The 18,227-nt window shown below is 42.0% G+C and overlaps 1 protein-coding gene across 2 annotated transcripts in view; it reads left to right on the top strand.

The window, feature by feature from the left end:
• The window catches only part of LOC145346798 (serine/threonine-protein kinase OSR1-like), a 200,711-nt gene that overhangs the window by 54,413 nt on the left and 128,071 nt on the right, over positions 1-18,227 (top strand). Inside the window, exons 1-2 of one of the 2 annotated variants that reach the window (XM_080194535.1) lie at positions 4,059-4,171; positions 6,359-6,414. Coding sequence is in view for 1 of the 2 variants with exons in the window: in XM_080194534.1 (XP_080050660.1) it covers positions 4,059-4,171 (113 nt within the window). In the remaining variant the exon portion in view is untranslated. Of the gene's footprint in view, positions 1-4,058; positions 4,172-6,358; positions 6,415-18,227 lie in introns of those variants that run through there. The other variant, XM_080194534.1, reaches the window with a different exon arrangement.

The raw sequence follows: 18,227 nt of genomic DNA, 5'->3' as shown, positions 1-18,227 counted from the left end.
TCGTGGAGTTCCTATTTACAACATTTTCAGTGCTTTTTACAGTGAATAAAATGACAGACAAGTTGACATACCAGTTTTTCTCAATGCAATAGGATGTAAAACCTTTAATTTGCCCTAAAATTTGGACTTATTAGCTGTAAAGTCTCATGTTCTACTCAGTATTCTGTAAACTATATGCTCTGTTTGTGATCAAAACTCCCACTTGCTTGACAAAGGACAAACCCCAAAAGCTAGTGGCGTTTACTACCAAATAAACCTGTTGGACTTTAACCTGGTGTTGTGAGACATCTTACTGTGTTCGTCCAACAAAGCCAGGAACCAAAGTTTATGATGACTTGACAAAGGTCTTTGAAGAACATTAGTCTCCAAAGCCATTGAGCATCATGGAAAGATTCAGGATCCATTGAAGGAATCAAGTGCAAGGCAAAGGTATTGGTCAGTTTGTGGCTACCTTAAAAAGGCTGGCATAGCATTGAGTTTGGCAAGTCATTAGATAATTGCAAAGAGTCTCATTTTGGAGACCACGACATAGAAGATTGTTTACTGAGCACACTTTGGCTTTAAAGACAGCAGTAGAAATTGCAGTGTTGTTGAAACTGGCTGTTCAAGAGGCTTCACAACTTGGTGCAGGAATAAAGATCCACAAGTTGGGAACTGTCTGTAAGAAGTCAAAACAGCACCATGTGTGTGTCAGATGTGCCATGCTAGAATAAGATCCTGATGCAAAAATTGTGGCAAAATGGGTCACCTTGTTGGTCTAGACTAGCTTTTCCTGGGAAAAATATTGAGAAGCAAAATCTGAGTATCTTCAAGGAGAAGTTGTTGCATTCTGCAAAAATAATTTACAACATAGAAGAAAAGAATTAAGAATGTGAAGAAGAGAATGTCCAGAAAGATGAAGAGCTCCAATTGAACGTTTTATCTTAACAGGTAGATCAGAGATTATGGGTGATTCCCAAGTTAAATGGACAACTTATTAGGATAGGCGTTTGATACTGGTACTGTGGTATCTTCAATTCTTGAGACTGCATACCAACAAAAAGCTGAAATGTCTTCCTTTAAAACCAGCTGATGTGATATATGGAAGTGATCGTTTTGTTAAAAGTTTACATCATGGTGAACTTATGGTTGAGTCGACAAATAGGAGTTGCCTGTCCATGTGGTCCGTGGTAATTTTCCAGCTTTATTTGGGAGTTCATGGAGAAGATAAAGCTTAACTGGAGTCCTGAGTACATACTAACATGAAGAATGTGATGTACTTCAGAATCCTCAAGGAACAAAAGTAGTCTTCTCTGTTTCACTTTTAACTTGAGTTATTCCTTAAGTAGACTGTTTTAGGAAAAAACATCTGTTGACACATTAAAGCAAAAAGGTAATCCATGCAATGATGTTGAAATAGGTGGCCTCAAGCAAATGGGGGAAAGAGATTGAAAGCAGATGTAATGAGTAATGTGCTGAACTACATATTTGTGGGATGGATAAATTACATGTATTTATACTAATGCATCATTAAAAAAAACACTTAAAGCAAAATATTTCAAATTGTTTCCGCATGTCATTTAGAACTGTGTAACCACGAGTGCTCTCCCCACAGTTTACAAGGGCAAAATCTATAATGTGGGTGTTTTTGAGTCTACCTTTGAATCATGACCTTGAATATGGAATGAAAGTTTCTCTAGCAACGATTACTCTTTAGGTGCCTGTTTGGTTCAGTTGGTAATACTCATGCATCTGAGTCACCAAATTGAGTTTAAGTTCCATATCATGACTTGAGCCAGTAATGTAAGTTGATGCTCTAGCAAAGTGCTGTATTCGCTTTCAGATTTGTTAAACTATAGGCAAGTCTGCCCATTCTGATGGTTCACATATAGACACAGTTTGAAGAAGAATCCTCCAAAAATTGCTTGTTTGTGTGAAATATTGCAGCACGGAATAGTAGCTGTTTCCCATATAAATACATGTAATTCATTCTATATTAAGTAGTTTAAATTATTTTTGAGAGATATAACTGAGCACTATATAAATGCTTGTTGTTTCTTTAATCACTAATGAATCCCTGATGACTGTGTTTACACTCTGAGCTTTTCCACCCACTTCACTTCTCCCATCCTCAGTTGCCCTGAGAAGGTGTGGGGTGCCTTAAGGCTTTGGTAACAGTTTGAGAGCATTCAGTGACTTACAGGCCACTACATAGGACAGTTAAGTCAACACCCAAATCAGACATGGGTGAAGAATACCAAGAGTATGGAACAACCCGCATTAGTGTATTGAGATTTTGCAACTTTTTATACCGATGCTTTTTTTCTTTCTAAATTTGGAATTTGTTCTCTGAATTGCTAGTGCAATAACCTAAACTCTTGGAAACTTGGACAACTTGTAGGCACCTCCAAAAAAAGAACTGGGGGAGTACCATTAGCAATTCTGTAACTAGATCCTTCCAAATCCAGTGGTGTGAAAGGCAATCCAACGATGGATTCCTCTACAGTGCCAACAAACTCAATATTGAAGTGCTAATCACACAAAAACAATTCTGCTGGGCAGGGCATGTTGTGTGCCTGACACCAGACTCAACACCTACTCTACTTGGTACGTGATTGTGGCAGGAGATTCCCAGACAGCAGAAATACATTAAGGATGTCCTCAAAGCATGCCTAAAGAGGTCGTGCATTCCTGTTGGTTCATCCAAGTTCCTGGCTTGAGACTGAACAAAATGAAGATGATTCATTTGGAACAGAACCAAATACATCAAGAGAATTCATTGGGAACATGTAGAGGGAATTCGATATGCAAACCTCCAAGCACCGTCTGCCCTGCACGTGTCAGAGTCTGCACACCATCGACCATCACCAAATCCATTGAACTGGAGTTGAAGCAAGTCATCCTTGATCCTAAGGACCTGCCTAAAGAAGGAGGAGGCACTACTATATTAAACTGCAGCTCTCCCTTCACTCGACTTTTAGGTTAAAACTTGGAATGCATACAAAATTGGCTTATGTATAGAAACCAATAGGCTCTTACTAAAAGAGTAATAATTGAATCATAGCCTACAACACAGGAGGCCATTCAACGCATTCTGCCCTTAATGTCAAGGTGGGGAAAGTACCCTGTGGAGTTCGCCAGATCCATAGCTGCTGAAAAATTACATAATTGATTTGAATTTCGAAACTCCGGACAAATTGTTTGCAAATGTTATCAGTGTCACTAACAGGAACAGAAGAATCAGAAGGCTAGAAATCAGATTGAACTAAGGTACAAGTGGTCTAAGCAATGGTAGATGAAATTTAATGCAGACAGATGTAGAATATGTTTTATAGGATGGCAAAATGTCTGACTAATGTATCCTGTGGTTGTTGGAAATCCTCCAAGGATGAAATTGGGAGGGACATGGGAGTTTTCAGAGATGTCTATTCAAGATTTTCAACCAGTTTGGAGCAGCATTTCAAAGAAACAAAATAATAAACAACAAAAATATTATTAAAAAAATTCAGGGGAAGTGTTCTGGTCACATACTTTGGCAGCTGTGTCCAGTTCTTGTTGCCAAGAAACGAGGGATGTGTTAGAATGCTCATGGAGTGCAACAGTGTCATAAAGCTAACTAACCCCTTTGTGTAATAGTCTCCAACTTTGTAAGCACAAGATCACTTTTGGCTTCAAAATGCAGTTCAAGATCTACTCTTAAAAATTTGACTCCACCAAAAGCCTCCAATGTATTTTTATATACATTAAAATTCACCTACTAATGAGTCACACACTCATGAAGTCTGGGTCATAGTTTGAGATGGCCAGTTTCATACAGTCCATCAGATGGGCATCTGTGAGATGAGTGTGATACTTGGACTGGCAGTGTTCATTGCCAATTTCTCATGTGTTTTAGGAGTAGTGAACATGTATATGGGGTTTGAGGTGGTAACAGGTGTTTGCTGACCCCCTCCCAATGTTTTCAGGGAGTATTAATATTTCTAACAGGACATCGCTATCCAGAAATTTTGTAAAACTACGGGTTACAATATAAACTTGCAGAGCTTTTTGTTAAGAGTGCTCTTTTTGTTTTGTTTCAGGTAGTGGAGCTACAGCAGTGGTTCAGGCTGCTTACTGCATCCCGAAGAAGGAGCGAGTTGCAATCAAACGTATCAATCTGGAAAAATGTCAGACCAGCATGGATGAACTCCTGGTAATGCACTGCAGAGCACATTTAGACCAGCAGTACAGGGGAAGCCTGAATACGGTTGGGTTGTTTGGAACAGTTAAAAATGTGCCAATAAAAGTTTCATTAATGTAAAGCAAAAATACCTCAATGTGTAAAATAAAGACACAAAATTCTGGGATACAGTACTGCACTCAATATCTAGAAAAAAAGCAGCAAGATTCTTTTTTTAGAATTACTAGATCAGTATGTAATTTCCTAATGTGTATTTCCAAAATTTTCTGCTTTTATTTCAGGTTTCCAGAAATTGCAACTTAAATAACTGGAAGTTAGATGTGGAGTATTGCAAGTAGTGAAGAGATTAGGTTTATTAAAGTGTTGCTATACTGTTTTGAAACACAAGCAGGTTGTGAAAATAGGAATTCCAGAGAGAGGTCATTGCAGACTTGAACAAGCCCAGGCAGTTTGTATTGAAGTGATTTTGCTATTCGTGCCTGCATGTGTAGCACAGGAAAACTTTCTATTTTTAAATTTGTAAAGATTGCAAAATATTGCACGGAAAATTCTGTGACTTAAATTTGGGCAGAACTGTTTTTTTTGAATGCGTGTTCTTAACAGATAAGAGGTATCAAGGATGACATTTGGAGGGAGCACTAATGTCATCCTTGCTTATTCCTTGTTACGTGACAGAGTATGTGTAAGAGTGAATATGTTGTTGCTCAGCAGATTTTGGGTGTGTCTGTTCACTTTGTCTATGACTAATCTATTATAGATGTGAACATATTTTTGAAGGATGTTCACAATTTGATATGTTGCTAAGAAGTTGATCTTAGTGATAGCACGCGGCAGACCTGCCATTTAAAGATTGACACAAAAGCAAAATACTGTGGATGCTGGAAATTTGTAATGAAACCAGAAAATGCTGGAAATATTCAGCAGATCAAGGAACAATTGTGCAGAGATGAATAGTTATGGTTTCCAATTGATAATTTAATAAGCATTTAACCACAAACATTATCTCAAATTCCAGTACCCTGTCATTTATCCTTTAATATAGCGTAATGACCTGAAATTATCTCCATGCTCAGTGACAGACGTAAAATGATTTCTGTGGTCACAACTCCAGCTAAAGATTGTCCTATTGTAAGGCGTTGGCATCTCTTTAATTTCCAATGCTGATGGTCCTGCTATAGACTTCCAACATTTTGTAAGGGTGGCCACGCGGCCTGTTATATCTATGCCAGTTCCCTGCACGAGCAACTTGCCGAGTCTGGCACTCCACCTTTTTCCCTTAGCCTTGCAAATCTGACCCACTTCTTTTTTTGAAAGCCAAGATTGAACCTTCTCCACCATACTTGCAGGCAGTGCACTCCAGATCCTAATCACTCAGTGTAAATATCATTTATCCATATTATGTTGCTTCTTTTGCCAGCCTCCTTAATTCAGTGCCCTCTGGTTCACAATTATCCTGGTAACGGAAACAATTTTTTCTACCTATTCTGTCAAGACACGTGATTTTGAACAGCTCAATCAGATTGCCTTTTAATTTTCTCTTTTCCACCGAGAACAGCCCCAGCTTTTCCAGTCTTTCTAAATAACTGAGGTTCCTCATCTCTGGAACCATTCACATGACATCCTCCTTAAATCCTCTTCATATCTTATCTAAAGTGTGGTTCCAAGACTGGATGTACCCAAAGGTAGGGAGTCTAAAACTGGAGGGCATAAGTTTAAGGTGAGAAGGGAGAGATACAAAAGGGCCCAGAGGGACAATTTTTTCACTCAGGGTGGTGAGTGCCTGGATCGAACTGCCAAAGAGGCAGGTACAATTTTGTCTTTTAAAAAGCATTCAACCATCGTGATTGTGGTCTCAAGTTCTACTCCTGGATTTGAATACACAATCTAGGTTGAACTTGTAATGCAGTAATGAGGGCATGTTCACTGTTAGATATGCCATCCTTTTAATGAAGCATTAAACTCTGATCTTGTCTGATAGGGATCTAACCAAATGCCATGAACAAAATCTATATTTGCCTGACACTAGCGGATTAACTGGCCACTCTTCAGTCCTGTTTGTGGCGCTGTTTTGTGTATCAATTGGTCACCATACTTGTCTACATAATAGCGACTATAATTCAAAATTATTTAATAGATGAGACATTTTGGGACACTAGAGCTGCTAAATAAATACTTGTATTTATTCTCTTTCTTCCAAAGGTGCTGACTGGAATCTGGTTCTGCAGGTGGCAGTTGCACTCCAGCACCGCATTCAAGTAACCATTATTTTTTATATAATTCAAAATAAAATCGAAAGTGCTGGAAATGCTTGGGTCAGGAAGCATCTGTGGAGAAAAAGTTTAATGTTTTGGATCAATGACCTTTTATCGGTGCTCATGAGAAGTTCTGATGAAAAGTTACTATCTGAAATGTTAACTCTGTTTCTGTCTCAAAGTTGCTGCCAGACCTGAGTAGTTTTGGCACTTTCTATTTCTATTTCAGATTTCCAGCATCCAAATATTTTGCTTTTGTGTTAGAATCCTTTTTCTTTACTTTTGCATACTATTTTCTTACCTGGCTCAAAGATGGGTCATAAAAGATCAAATGAATTGCAAGTGACAGTTGTAGTTGTAGTTCAAAGATGCACTAGTTTGACAGCTGCACAATCACCTTTCCTTCGTCGAGTGTATTTGAAGTGTTTTCTGCAAGGAAAAGTAGGGTTCTAGACCAAGGTTTGTGCCTGGCGTTAGAGATTTTGTACTATGATTGTAACACTGCATATGCGTTTACTAAAAAAAAGTGTCTCATCTCCTTCATTGTACTGTTATCCTGTCTCGTGCACTTTTTGTTATCTCCACTTTGTCCTCTCTGGGCCATTTGCAAACTCATTTTTGCGGCACAGTGGTTAGCACTGCTGCCTCTGTGCCAGGGACCTGGGTTCAACTCCCAGCCTGGGTGAATGTGCAAACTCCACAGACATTCTCCCCATGTCTGCATGGGTTTTCTCTGGGTGCTCTGGTTTCTTCCCACAATCCAAAGATGTGTGCGTTAGGTGGATTGGCCAAACTAAATTGCTCAGTGTCAAAGGGTCTAGCTTGGCTAAATGAGTAGGGATGGGGCCTGGGTGGGATTGTGATCAGTGCAGACTCTATGGGCCGTGTGGCTGCCTCCTGCACTAGGATTCCATGATTTTTGTCTTTGTGCACATTGCCCGCTTCTACTTCACTCTTTCTCTCTTCCTTGTTCTGTTTTTCTTTCTTTCTCTCTCTCTCACCCTTTTGTCATAACAGTATTTTTATCTCAATTTCGTTCTTTTCTCTCATTACCTGTTTCTTGTTGTCATTGGCCATGTAATTAAATGCTTGTTTGACAGTAAACTGAGCAATCCCTTGCTAGGAAAAATGCACTGAAAATCATGCAGTACATGCAAAATTGTCCACGGTAAGGTAGCTAATACTTCCCTAGTTCAATGTCTTTAAACTATAACTTTTAAACCTTGTAGGTGAAATTAACATTGTATCTAAGAGTGATACATCATCAGAAGGACAAAGTCTTTACATGTGTTAAGCATGTTATGTGTTTAGATTCATGATTGCACTTTAATTCACACTAATGTTAGATTTCAGCATGGGCCTTGGTAGTCTGATCTTTCCAGTTCCTATTGGAAATATATCCACACTGTAGAATTCTCTGAGTTCATTAGTGTCGCTTAGCATCCACTGTTGCAAATGGAAACACAAGATGGGTGCTCACCTGATATTTGGGCAATGACATAATTCCTAGGAAATGTTCTCCACGCTGAGTGCTTTTTCTCGGAAATGAACAAATAAGCTTCTTGCGCTCTTCCATTTTGACCAAACGTTTGGTCACCTCTCCTAACATTTCCTTATGTGGCTTGATGTCTAATTTTGTTGGATAGCACTGCTCAGAAGCATCTTGGGATGTTCTTACTACATTAGAAATATATAAAGGCATGTTGTTTGACAGAATAAGGGAACACAAGTTTGAACTAAGAAAGATCATGTCTTTCAGAATAGGTCAGTTAAGCCAAAAAAAAACTCGAGCATTAAATAGTTGTTCAAATGGTTACCTTCGTCTATTGCATTTACATCGGGAGTAAAAGAAAGACTTGTATCCACATTCCACCTTTCATTACCACAGGATTTGCCAAAGTGCTTTACGGTTAACAAAGTAAGTTTTGAAGTGTAATTCTGTCATAATGTAGAAAACACAGCAACCAGTTTGTTCATGTCAAGATTCGACAGAGAGCAGTGTGATAATATGATCTGTTGTTTGTGATGTTGATTGAGGGATAAGTATTGGTCAACACAGCAGGGATGTCTTTCCTACTTTTAAAATAATACTGTGGAATATTTTGCATCCATCCATGAGAACAAGTGTTTTCACATCTCATTAAAAAGATGGCACCTCCAATAATGTAGTGTGTCTCTGCAAAGCAGTAATGTCTTGCCTTTATTGATTTTTGTGTTGAAGTCCTGGAATGGGGTTTGAATCTGCACACTTTTGACCCGGAAGTGAGTGTGCTATCAGCTGTTGCACAGTGCTGCATTTTACAGTCTAAAATCTGATAGTTGAAGAAATCAGATGCTACGTTGCAAAATAGTGCAACCATAAAAAACGGTCATCGTGTTTCCTGGATGTCTCACTGTGTATGAGATTTGATCTTTGCTCTGTTAAGCAATAATCAACTAGTTAGATATTAACAAACCAATATTACCCTCCTCTCGGGTGGAGGGGATTAATGACAGAAAAACAGCTAGATTTCATATTATCTATTGATGTGGTTTAAGAGAACTAAAGCTTACGGACTCCCCAGTGTATGCTATGATTCCATCTAAAAGGGGTGATGGGAATGCAACCTCAGAGCTTTGGTAAGGGCTGAGGTCTTCTGTGTTTTTGCTGGCTAAAGAAACTAATCCTGGAAAGGGTCTCATGTTTCGCGTCTTTTATCTGTTGTCAGTTGTGTGGGATGATCTGCTAACACTGTTTGCAGGGCTGCTATCTACTTTGGAGATTCTGAAACCACATGTTATTTGGTGAATTAATGTCCGCAGTTTGCATGTACCAATGCAGCAACACTGTACGTTCCTATTGTGTAGGACTGGTAAGTTTCCTTGTGCTTGATGAGGCTGTGCTACCTGTTGAGGAATTGGCATGCAGTGTTATCTGGAGTTGAGTGGAAGGTTACTTCTCCCTCTTCCATGAGTAACCTATGCTGAATGCACCAACAGTATGCTGGAGTCAGTAAAAAAAAATTTGTTATCCATACACCTGTTACTGTTCTGTACTCTCTACTGGAATTCTGGGGTCAGGAAGGGAGATGTCAAACTCGCTGCTTATTTGCTACTGGCAGCCTGTTCTCTCTGGTCTGCAATGCTATCTCCCATTTGGTGTAGCTTACCTAACTTGAGTGTTCCCACACTCTTGACTTCATCACCCTGGTCCATGGTCCATGATCACCCTGGAACTTTATGATTGGATGAAAATGTGGAGCGCTCCTTCAATCTTGGTTAACTGACACCTCCCATTCCCGTAGTATGTCAGATAAGATTTTTCTATATTATGAATCCATGTGGTTTAACTTCTGAACTGATAATGTCAGAGAGTTTTTAAACTTGATCCTGATATATTGCTACGTGGTTTGTCACCTTAGAAATGCCTCAACCTTAAACAACCCCTCGTTTCCTATAACAGCAACACAAGAAGAATAGTCACCATTATGCTATGCGTGATTCAGTATATTTACCCATTCCATCAACACAGTCTTATGCAATATAGACATTGCTCTTGGCTTAGAATAAGTGGAGAGGAATAGCTTCAATTCCCATCAACCCTCTATTTTAGAATTGCCAGCAGTGGTGGTCTGTTACAGGTCATTTGGGGAGATGAGTTGTTATGGCAATGTGCATGTTATAGCCTGGAACCATGTATATCGGCAAAGGCTCTTACTTTTTCATCATGTGGTTGACCAGAAATCCTCTCATGGCAGAGGGTATGACCCTCTCATACCCCCTGCCATTTGCTTGTGTTCAAAGGATTTGTAGGTTGATCTGTTTGGCCTGATAATAAATGTACCTTCCTTGGCCATGAAGTTCTGGTGTGGAACACAAACCTGGGGATTCTGGTTCAGAAGCAAGGATACTACTCACTATGTCATGATGTCCTTCCTCAGTGTTGCCAGTAAAGATTGCTAATTTTGAGACCAGCTAATATATTGGCAATGTAAGAATGACAAGCAGACTAGCTGAGATCAAGATGGGCACTAGTCACTATTCTTGGTATTGCTGGGAAAATGCTGGATTTCTGTATCTATCTAATAGTAGCAAGAACTATTGTTTTACTATGTGGGCTTGTACGGGGTCTCAGCTTTTTGTATGGACTTCTCAGTTATTACATGTAGAAGTCTTTCATATTTGTATCTTGACGTAATGACACATTTTGAAATATTTATCATTACAGACCATTCTGCCAGTTCCAACATCTCAACTATCTCAGATGTAGGCTCACTTAAACAAAACAACACTTAAATAGTTCAGCATACAGAATAAATGAGCCTCCTAGATCATGTCCCCATCCGCTACCTTTAAACATTTGTTTCTTCCACTACTGACGCATATAGCAGCAGTGTGTGCCATATACGGGATACAACTCACCAAACCTCATTTGACAGTGTCTTGCAAATTCATGACCTCTGCTACCTAGAAGGACCAGGGCAGTAGATGCCTTAAGACATTGTCACATGCAAGTTTCTCTCCAAGCCACACAACATCCTGACTTGTAATTATATTGCTGTTCCTTCACTTGCCATTAAATCAAAATCCTGGAAATCCTTAACAACCCGGTAGATGTACTTTTACCAGATGGACAGCATCAGTTCAAGAAAGTGGCTCACCACCACCTTGATGGTAATTGTGGATGGGCAACAGCTTTGCCAGCAATGTCCATGTCTAATGAAAAATTAAAAAACGAAAAGAATAGCCACTTTAGAACCATGAAAGGCAGATCCTGTGTGTCCCTGTTCTTCTGAACATGTCTTTAATCTGTGACATTGTTCACTATACCAACAATCGTCATCCAACTGAACTGATAATACCCAACTGGTTTTAATCATCTGGGGGGGATGGTGGCGTAATGGTATTATCGCTAGACTATTAATCCAGAAGCCCAGATGACGGAATTTGAATTCAATAAAAAATATCTGGAATTACGAAGTCGGCAGCTTACCAGGGACTAGAAGGGCAATAAATGTTGGTCAGCCAGCAACACCCATGTCCCATAAATGAATAAAAAAAAAATCACCTTCAGTAGTTGTCTTCCTTCTGCATTGTTGTGACTCATATCCTTGCCCTCTCCACACCCAATCCCAACTATCTACCCACATAACATTTGATTTTTGCCCAGTTGACTGAGACTGCACTCACCTTGTTTCTATCTTATCCGGCCACTGTCAGTGAAACACCAGCAGTGGCAGCTTTTCCCCCTTTTGCACCATTTCTCCTGGTGTCCATCAAGAATATATCTTTGACCCCTAACTATTTCTATACATTAGGGCTGACAACACAACTCTATCCTGTCATCTCTTGTCTCCAAATTGACTGACTGCTTATCTTACATCCAGTACTAGATTTGCAGAAGTTTCTTCCAACTAAGTAGTAGGAAACCATTGTTTACAATTTTTACCAAAAACTCTGTTCCCTAAGAATACACCTCTTCACACCCTCACCGTTCTCCATCTCTCTTGTACTGTTCTATGCTCTATATAGAGGGAAATTTGGCCGTGGGGCCGGGGCGGGGTGGTGGGATGGTGGATGGAAAATTTTCAGACTGAAGACCAGTTACCAGTGGTGTGCCACAGGATCAGTGCTGGGTCTTCTGTTATGTGACATTTATCAATGACTTGGAGGAGGGGCTGAAGGGTGGGTCAGTAAATTTGCTGATGACACCAAGATTGGTGGAGTAGTGGATGAGATGGAGGGTTGTTGTAGGCTGCAAAGAAATATTGATAGGATGCAGAGCTGGGTCGAAAAATGGCATATGGAGTTTAACCCTGATAAGTGTGAGGTGATTCATTTTGGTAGGACAAACTTGAAAGCGGATTACAGGGTCAACGGCAGGGTTCTGAGCAATGTGGAGGAACAGAGATCTTGGGGTCCGTATCCACAGAAATCTGAAGGTTGCCACTCAAGTGGACAGAGCCATGAAGAAGGCTTCTCGTGTGTTAGCGTTTATTAACGGGGGTTTGATTTTGAGCTGTGGGGTTATGCTGCAACTGTACAGGACCTTGGTGAGACCACATTTGGAATATTGTTGCAGTTCTGGCCACCTCACTAATGGGAAGGATGTGGAAGCATTGGAGAGAGTGCAGAGGAGATTTACCAGGATGCTGCCTGGTTTGGAGGGTAGGTCTTGAGGAAAGGTTGAGGGAGCTAGGGCTTTTCTCTTCAGAGCGGAGAAGGATGAGAGGCGACTTAAGAGGTTTATAAGATGATGAGGGGGATAGATAGTCTCTGAACGTCCACTCTATTTCCTCGGGTGAATGTAGCTGTTACTAGGGGGCATAACTACAAGGTTCACAGTGGGAGATATAGGAGGGATGTCTGAGGTAGGCTCTTCACTCAGAGCAGTTGGGGTGTGGAATGGACTGCCTGCTGTGATAGTGGAGTCGGACAATTTAGGAACTTGCAAGCAGTTATTGAATAGGCACATGGAGCACACCAGAATAATAGGGAGTGGGATAGCTTGATCTTGATTTCGGACAAAGCTCAGCACAACATTGACAGCCGAAGGGCCTGTATTGTGCTGTACTGTTCTATGGCAACTGTCTGAGACTAACAATGTTCTGAACCTTGGTGTCACGCAAGAACATAAACAGGAGCAGGAGCCGACCATGGAGCCTGCTCTGCCATTAAGTACAATCATGACTGATCTTGGGCTTCAATTCCGTTTTCCCATCTGCTTCCTTTGATTTGCCGAGAGACCGAAAGTCTGTCCATCCGGCTTTGAATATGTTGAGCGATGATCAAGGATTCACAACCCTTCGAGTGAAGAAATTTCTCCTCATCTCCATTCTAAACGATTGGCCCTTATCATGAAACTGTGTCCCCTGATTTAGACACCCTAACCAATGAAAACGATCCCTCAGTATTCTCCCTTCACGGTTTTGTAGATTTCAATGAGTCTGTGTCTCGTCCTTCTAAACTCGAGGGAATACAAGTCTGATTTATTCAGTTGCTCATCGTAAGACAGCCCCTTCATCCCAGAGACCACTTTTAGTGAACATTCAATGTATTGCCTCCAATGCAAGAATACCCTTCCTTAAATGTGGAAATCAAATCTGTGCACGTGTTCAAGATGCAGTTTTCCCTAAAACCCTCCTCAAATGTGATAAAATTACTTTATTCTTCTGCTCCAGTTCCCTTGCAATACATTTAACTCTGAGATGCATTTCCAACCGCATGTCTATGCCGTTACTCAGTCTGCGTATTTTCCATTTCCAAAATATTACCTGACTCTCAAAACTCAGAGTAGGCCTCACCGAGCCTGCTCTGCCATTCAGTAAGGTCATGGTTGATCTTTTTGTGGACTCAGCTCCACTTACCTGCCTGCTCACCATACCCTTAATTTCTTTGCTGTTCAAAAATCTATCCATCTTTGCCTTAAAACCATTCAATGAGGTAGCCTCAACTGTTTCACAGGCAGGGGATTCCACAGATTCATAACCCTTTGGGTGAAGAAATACCACCTCAACTTGGTCCTAATTCTGCTTCCCCTTATTTTGAGGCTATGCCCCCTAGATCTGGTTTCATCCACCAGTGAAAATAACCTCCCTGCTTCCATCTTATCTATTACCTTCATAACTTTCTATAAGATCCCTCCTCATTCTTAATTCCAATGAGTATAGTCCCAGTATATTCTGTCTCCTCATACTCAATGCTCTCAACTCCAGGATCAATCTAGTGAATCTCCTTTGCATCCCCTCCAGTGCCAACACATCCAAAGCAGTGCTCGGTAATCCAGGTGTAGCCTCACCAGCATTTTATATAGCTGCAACATAACCTTCCTTTTTTTTTTAAGACTCCATCCCCCTAGCAATGAAGGACAAAATTCCATTTGCTGCCTTAATTATTTCTGGTTCTGCAAACCAATCTTTTGAGATCCATGCACAAGAATTATAGGAATCATGGAAACCCTACAGTTGCAGTGACTCTGCAATCTGGCAAGGAGTCATTGGGAGGCATGGAGTGGGTAAGTGTAACAGTAATGGCCTACTCTTACTGAAGACTTGTGTAGCACACAACCTCCTCATCACCAACACAACCTTCCATCTGCCTACCTGTAACAAGACCTCCTGCATGTACCCCCGCTCTAAGCATTGGCATCTTATCGACTATGTCATTGTCAGGAGAAAAGACAGGCAGGATGTCAGAGTAACCAAGGCCATGTGTGGTGCTGACTGCTGGACAGATCACAGGCTCATTGTCTCCAAAATGAGGCTCCGCATCAGACCCAGGAGGCGACCACAAGGAAGCAAGATTATGAAAAGAATCAATGCAGCTAAGCTAAAGAACCCCAGCATAGTTTCAGCACTGGCTGCTGAAATCAAGCTTGCTGACTTGCACCTTGCAGGCAGCGCTCAGGACGACTGGGAACGCTTCAGGGATGCTATCCATACATCTGTGCTGAAGACGCTCGGGCCCTCCACCTGCAAGCAGCATGATTGGTTGGATGAGAATGATGAGGGGATACAGGCTCTACTTGTTGAAAAGCACCGTCTTCATTGGGTCTGTCAGAATGACCTATCTTCAGCTGCCAAGAAAAATGCCTTTACCAGTGCTTGCAGGACAGTCCAGAATAAACTGTGTAAAATGCAGGATGCCTGGCTGAGTGCCAAGGCAGATGAAATACAGGGATATGCTGACAGAAACGACTTGAAACGGTTCTAAGAAGCCCTCAACACTCTATGGACCTCAATCTGTCGGGAGTTCACCCGTCCTGAGTACAGATGGCACAACTCTCATTACAGAGAAGGCTCAGATCCTGCAGAGATGGGCTGAACATTTTGAAGCCGTCCCCAACCGACCGTCATCTATGAACAATGAGGCAAGAGACAGGATTCCCCAGGTTGATATCAACAGCGTCGTGGATGACCCACCAGTAGTAGCCGGAGTCATGAAAGCTGTCAGCCAGCTATCCAGTGGCAAAGCCCCAGGGGCAGATACCATACCCGCAGAGATCTATAAAGCTGCTGGTCCTGCGCTTGTCGAGAAGCTGAGTTGTTCCAGTCCTTTTGGAAGCAAGGATGCATTCCTCAAGAACTTAAAGACGCTTCCATTGTACACCCGTACAAGAGGAAGGGCAATCGGCAAGTATGCGACAACAACCAAGGAATCTTGCTGCTCTCCATCACAGGAAAAACCCTAGCAAGAGTCTTGCTAGATCGTCTGGTCACTCATCTGGAGCTGGGCTTGCTTCCAGAATCAGTGTGGCTTCCGCAAAGGTGGTGGGACTACTGACGTGATTTTTGCGCACCAACTTCAGGAGAAGTGTCAGGAGCAGAAACACAACCTTTGTTGACCTTGCGAAAGCCTTCAATACTGTAAGCCAGAGTACTGGATGGGGGAGAATCCTCTGAGGCATTCCCACTCAGCAATGGCATCAAACTGCGCTGTGTGCTCGCACCCACACTGTTCAGCATGATGTTTACTGCCATGCTGAATGATGCCTTCCAGGACAGTGTTGCTGGAATCAGCCTCAAGTACAGAGTGGATGGGAAGCTTTTCAACCTGAGGAGACTTCGAGCTATTACCAAAGTGAAAGAGACTGTTCTGAGAGATTTCCTCTTTGCTGGTGACTGACTGCACCCTGTATGCTGGCTCAGAGCCAGAGATGCAAGTCAGGGTGGACAAATTTTCCACGGCTTGTGACAACTTTAGACTCACCATCAACGTTTAAAAAGACCGAAGTCATGCACCAGCCTGCTCCTCATGCACCGTGCACAGAACCCATAATTGCAATCAAAGGTTAGAAACTACAGGCAGTGGACCAGTTCACTTATTCGGCAGCACCTTCTCCCAAGCAGTGACTATTGATGCAGAAGTTAACTGCAGAATAGCAAAAGCAAGTTCTGCTTTTGGTAGACTGTGCTGCACTGTATGGGAATGTTGAGGGATCAGTCCAGCAACAAAACTGAAGGTCTACAGCGTCGTGGTACTCACTGCCCTCCTGTATGCCTGTGAAACGTGGACTGTGTAGCGAAGGCATGCAAGACAGCTCAATCATTTCCACGTGACTTGTCTTTGCAGAATATTATGCATCCGATGGCGAGACAAAGTACCAGACACGGAAGCGCTCTCTAGAGCAAGTCTACCATCAGTCCACATGCTTCTGATGAGAGTGCAGACCCGGTGGGCAGGTGATGTCAGACAAGCACATACCCAAGCAGCTCCTTTTTGGGGATCTCTCTGCTGGAAGACGCTTGCATGGAGGGCAGAAGAAACGTTTCAAAGACACACACTCACTCAAAAAGCCTCCCCGAAGTCGCTTGACATACACGACCACCTGGGAAATGCTGGCATAAACCCGCCCTACTTGGCGCTGCCTCATCCACAAGGCTGTCAAGTTCACCAAGTAAGGTATATTGCTGAAGCACAATTTAAGCACGAGCTGCGCAAGTCCAGAGCCAAAGCGCAACAACGACAGTGTCTACACAAGTCTGTCCAATATGTGCCAGGACATTCCATGCCCAAATTGGCCTGATCAGCCATCTTTGGACACACCGCAATCAGCCTCAAAATGACTAATGGTGTCGAGGTCCTCATTGATGACGATGGATGAACAACACAGTGCAGAAAGAGGCCATTTGGAAAATCGAGTCTGCGCTGACCACAGCCCCACCGAGGCCCTGCTCCCTTATCCCTACACATTTAACCACTAATCCCTCTAACTTGCACATCTCAGAACACTAAGCGGCAATTTTAGCATGGCTAATCAATCTAACCTGCACATCTTTGGACTGTGGGAAGAAACCTGAGCACCCAGAGGAAACCCATGCGGAGAATGTATAAACTCCACCCACATAGTGACCCAAGCCAGGAATCAAACCCAGCTCCCTGGAGCTGTGAAGCAGCAGTGCTAGCCACTGTGCTACCATGCCACCCCAAATGGCAAGGACACCCCGGTCCCTCTGCACAGCAGCATGCTGCAATTTTTACTATTTAAATCATCCATTTTATGTTGTTCCTACCAAAATGGATGACCTTACATTGTACTCCATCTGCCAGACCCTTACCCACTCACTTGAACTATGTCTCTCCGCAGACTTTGTGTGTCCTCTGCACACTTCTCTCTGCCACTCATCTTAGTGTGAATGTTGGCACATTACACTTGGCCCCAACTACAGATTGTAAGCAATTGTGGTCTGAACACTGATTCCTGAGACATACTACTAGATTCTATCCAACCAGAAAAATACCCATTTATCCCCGCTCTCTTCTTGTTACTAACCAATCCTCTATCAGCACTAATGCATTACTTGTAATGCTGTGTCCCTTTTACGCAGCAGCCTTTTGTGCAGCCCCTTGTTGAATGCCATCTGGAAATCCAGATACATCAGATCCACTGGCTCCCCATTGTTCACCGCACTCCAGTTGTCCTCAAAGAATTCCAGTAAGTTAGTTAAATATGACCTACCTTTCATGAACCCATGCTACATCTGCCCAATGAGACAATTTCCATTCAGATGTCTTGCTATTTCTTCCTTGATAGATTTAAGCATTTTGCCCACTACAGAAGTTAAGCTAACCAGCTCATAGTTACCTGTCTTTTGTCTACCTCCTTTTTAAACAGTGGCATCACATTTGCTATTTTCCAATCTGCCAGAACCACCCGAGTCCAGTGAATTTTAGTAAAGTACTACAAGCGCAGTAGTTATTTCCCCTGCCATCTCTTTTAGTACCCTGGGATGCATTCCATCAGGGCCAGGAGACTTGTCTACCTTTAGCCCCATTAGCTTGCCCAACACTACCTCTTTAATTGTTTCTCAGTCCTCACCTGTCATAGCCTCCTTTTT

This window comes from Carcharhinus amblyrhynchos, chromosome 8 (genome assembly GCF_965287045.1).
Source record: "Carcharhinus amblyrhynchos chromosome 8, sCarAmb.v2.hapA, whole genome shotgun sequence".
In the NCBI taxonomy this organism is placed as follows: Eukaryota; Metazoa; Chordata; class Chondrichthyes; order Carcharhiniformes; family Carcharhinidae; genus Carcharhinus; species Carcharhinus amblyrhynchos.
Note: the sequence above shows the minus strand (reverse complement) of the source record. Positions and strands in the feature narration are given on the sequence as shown.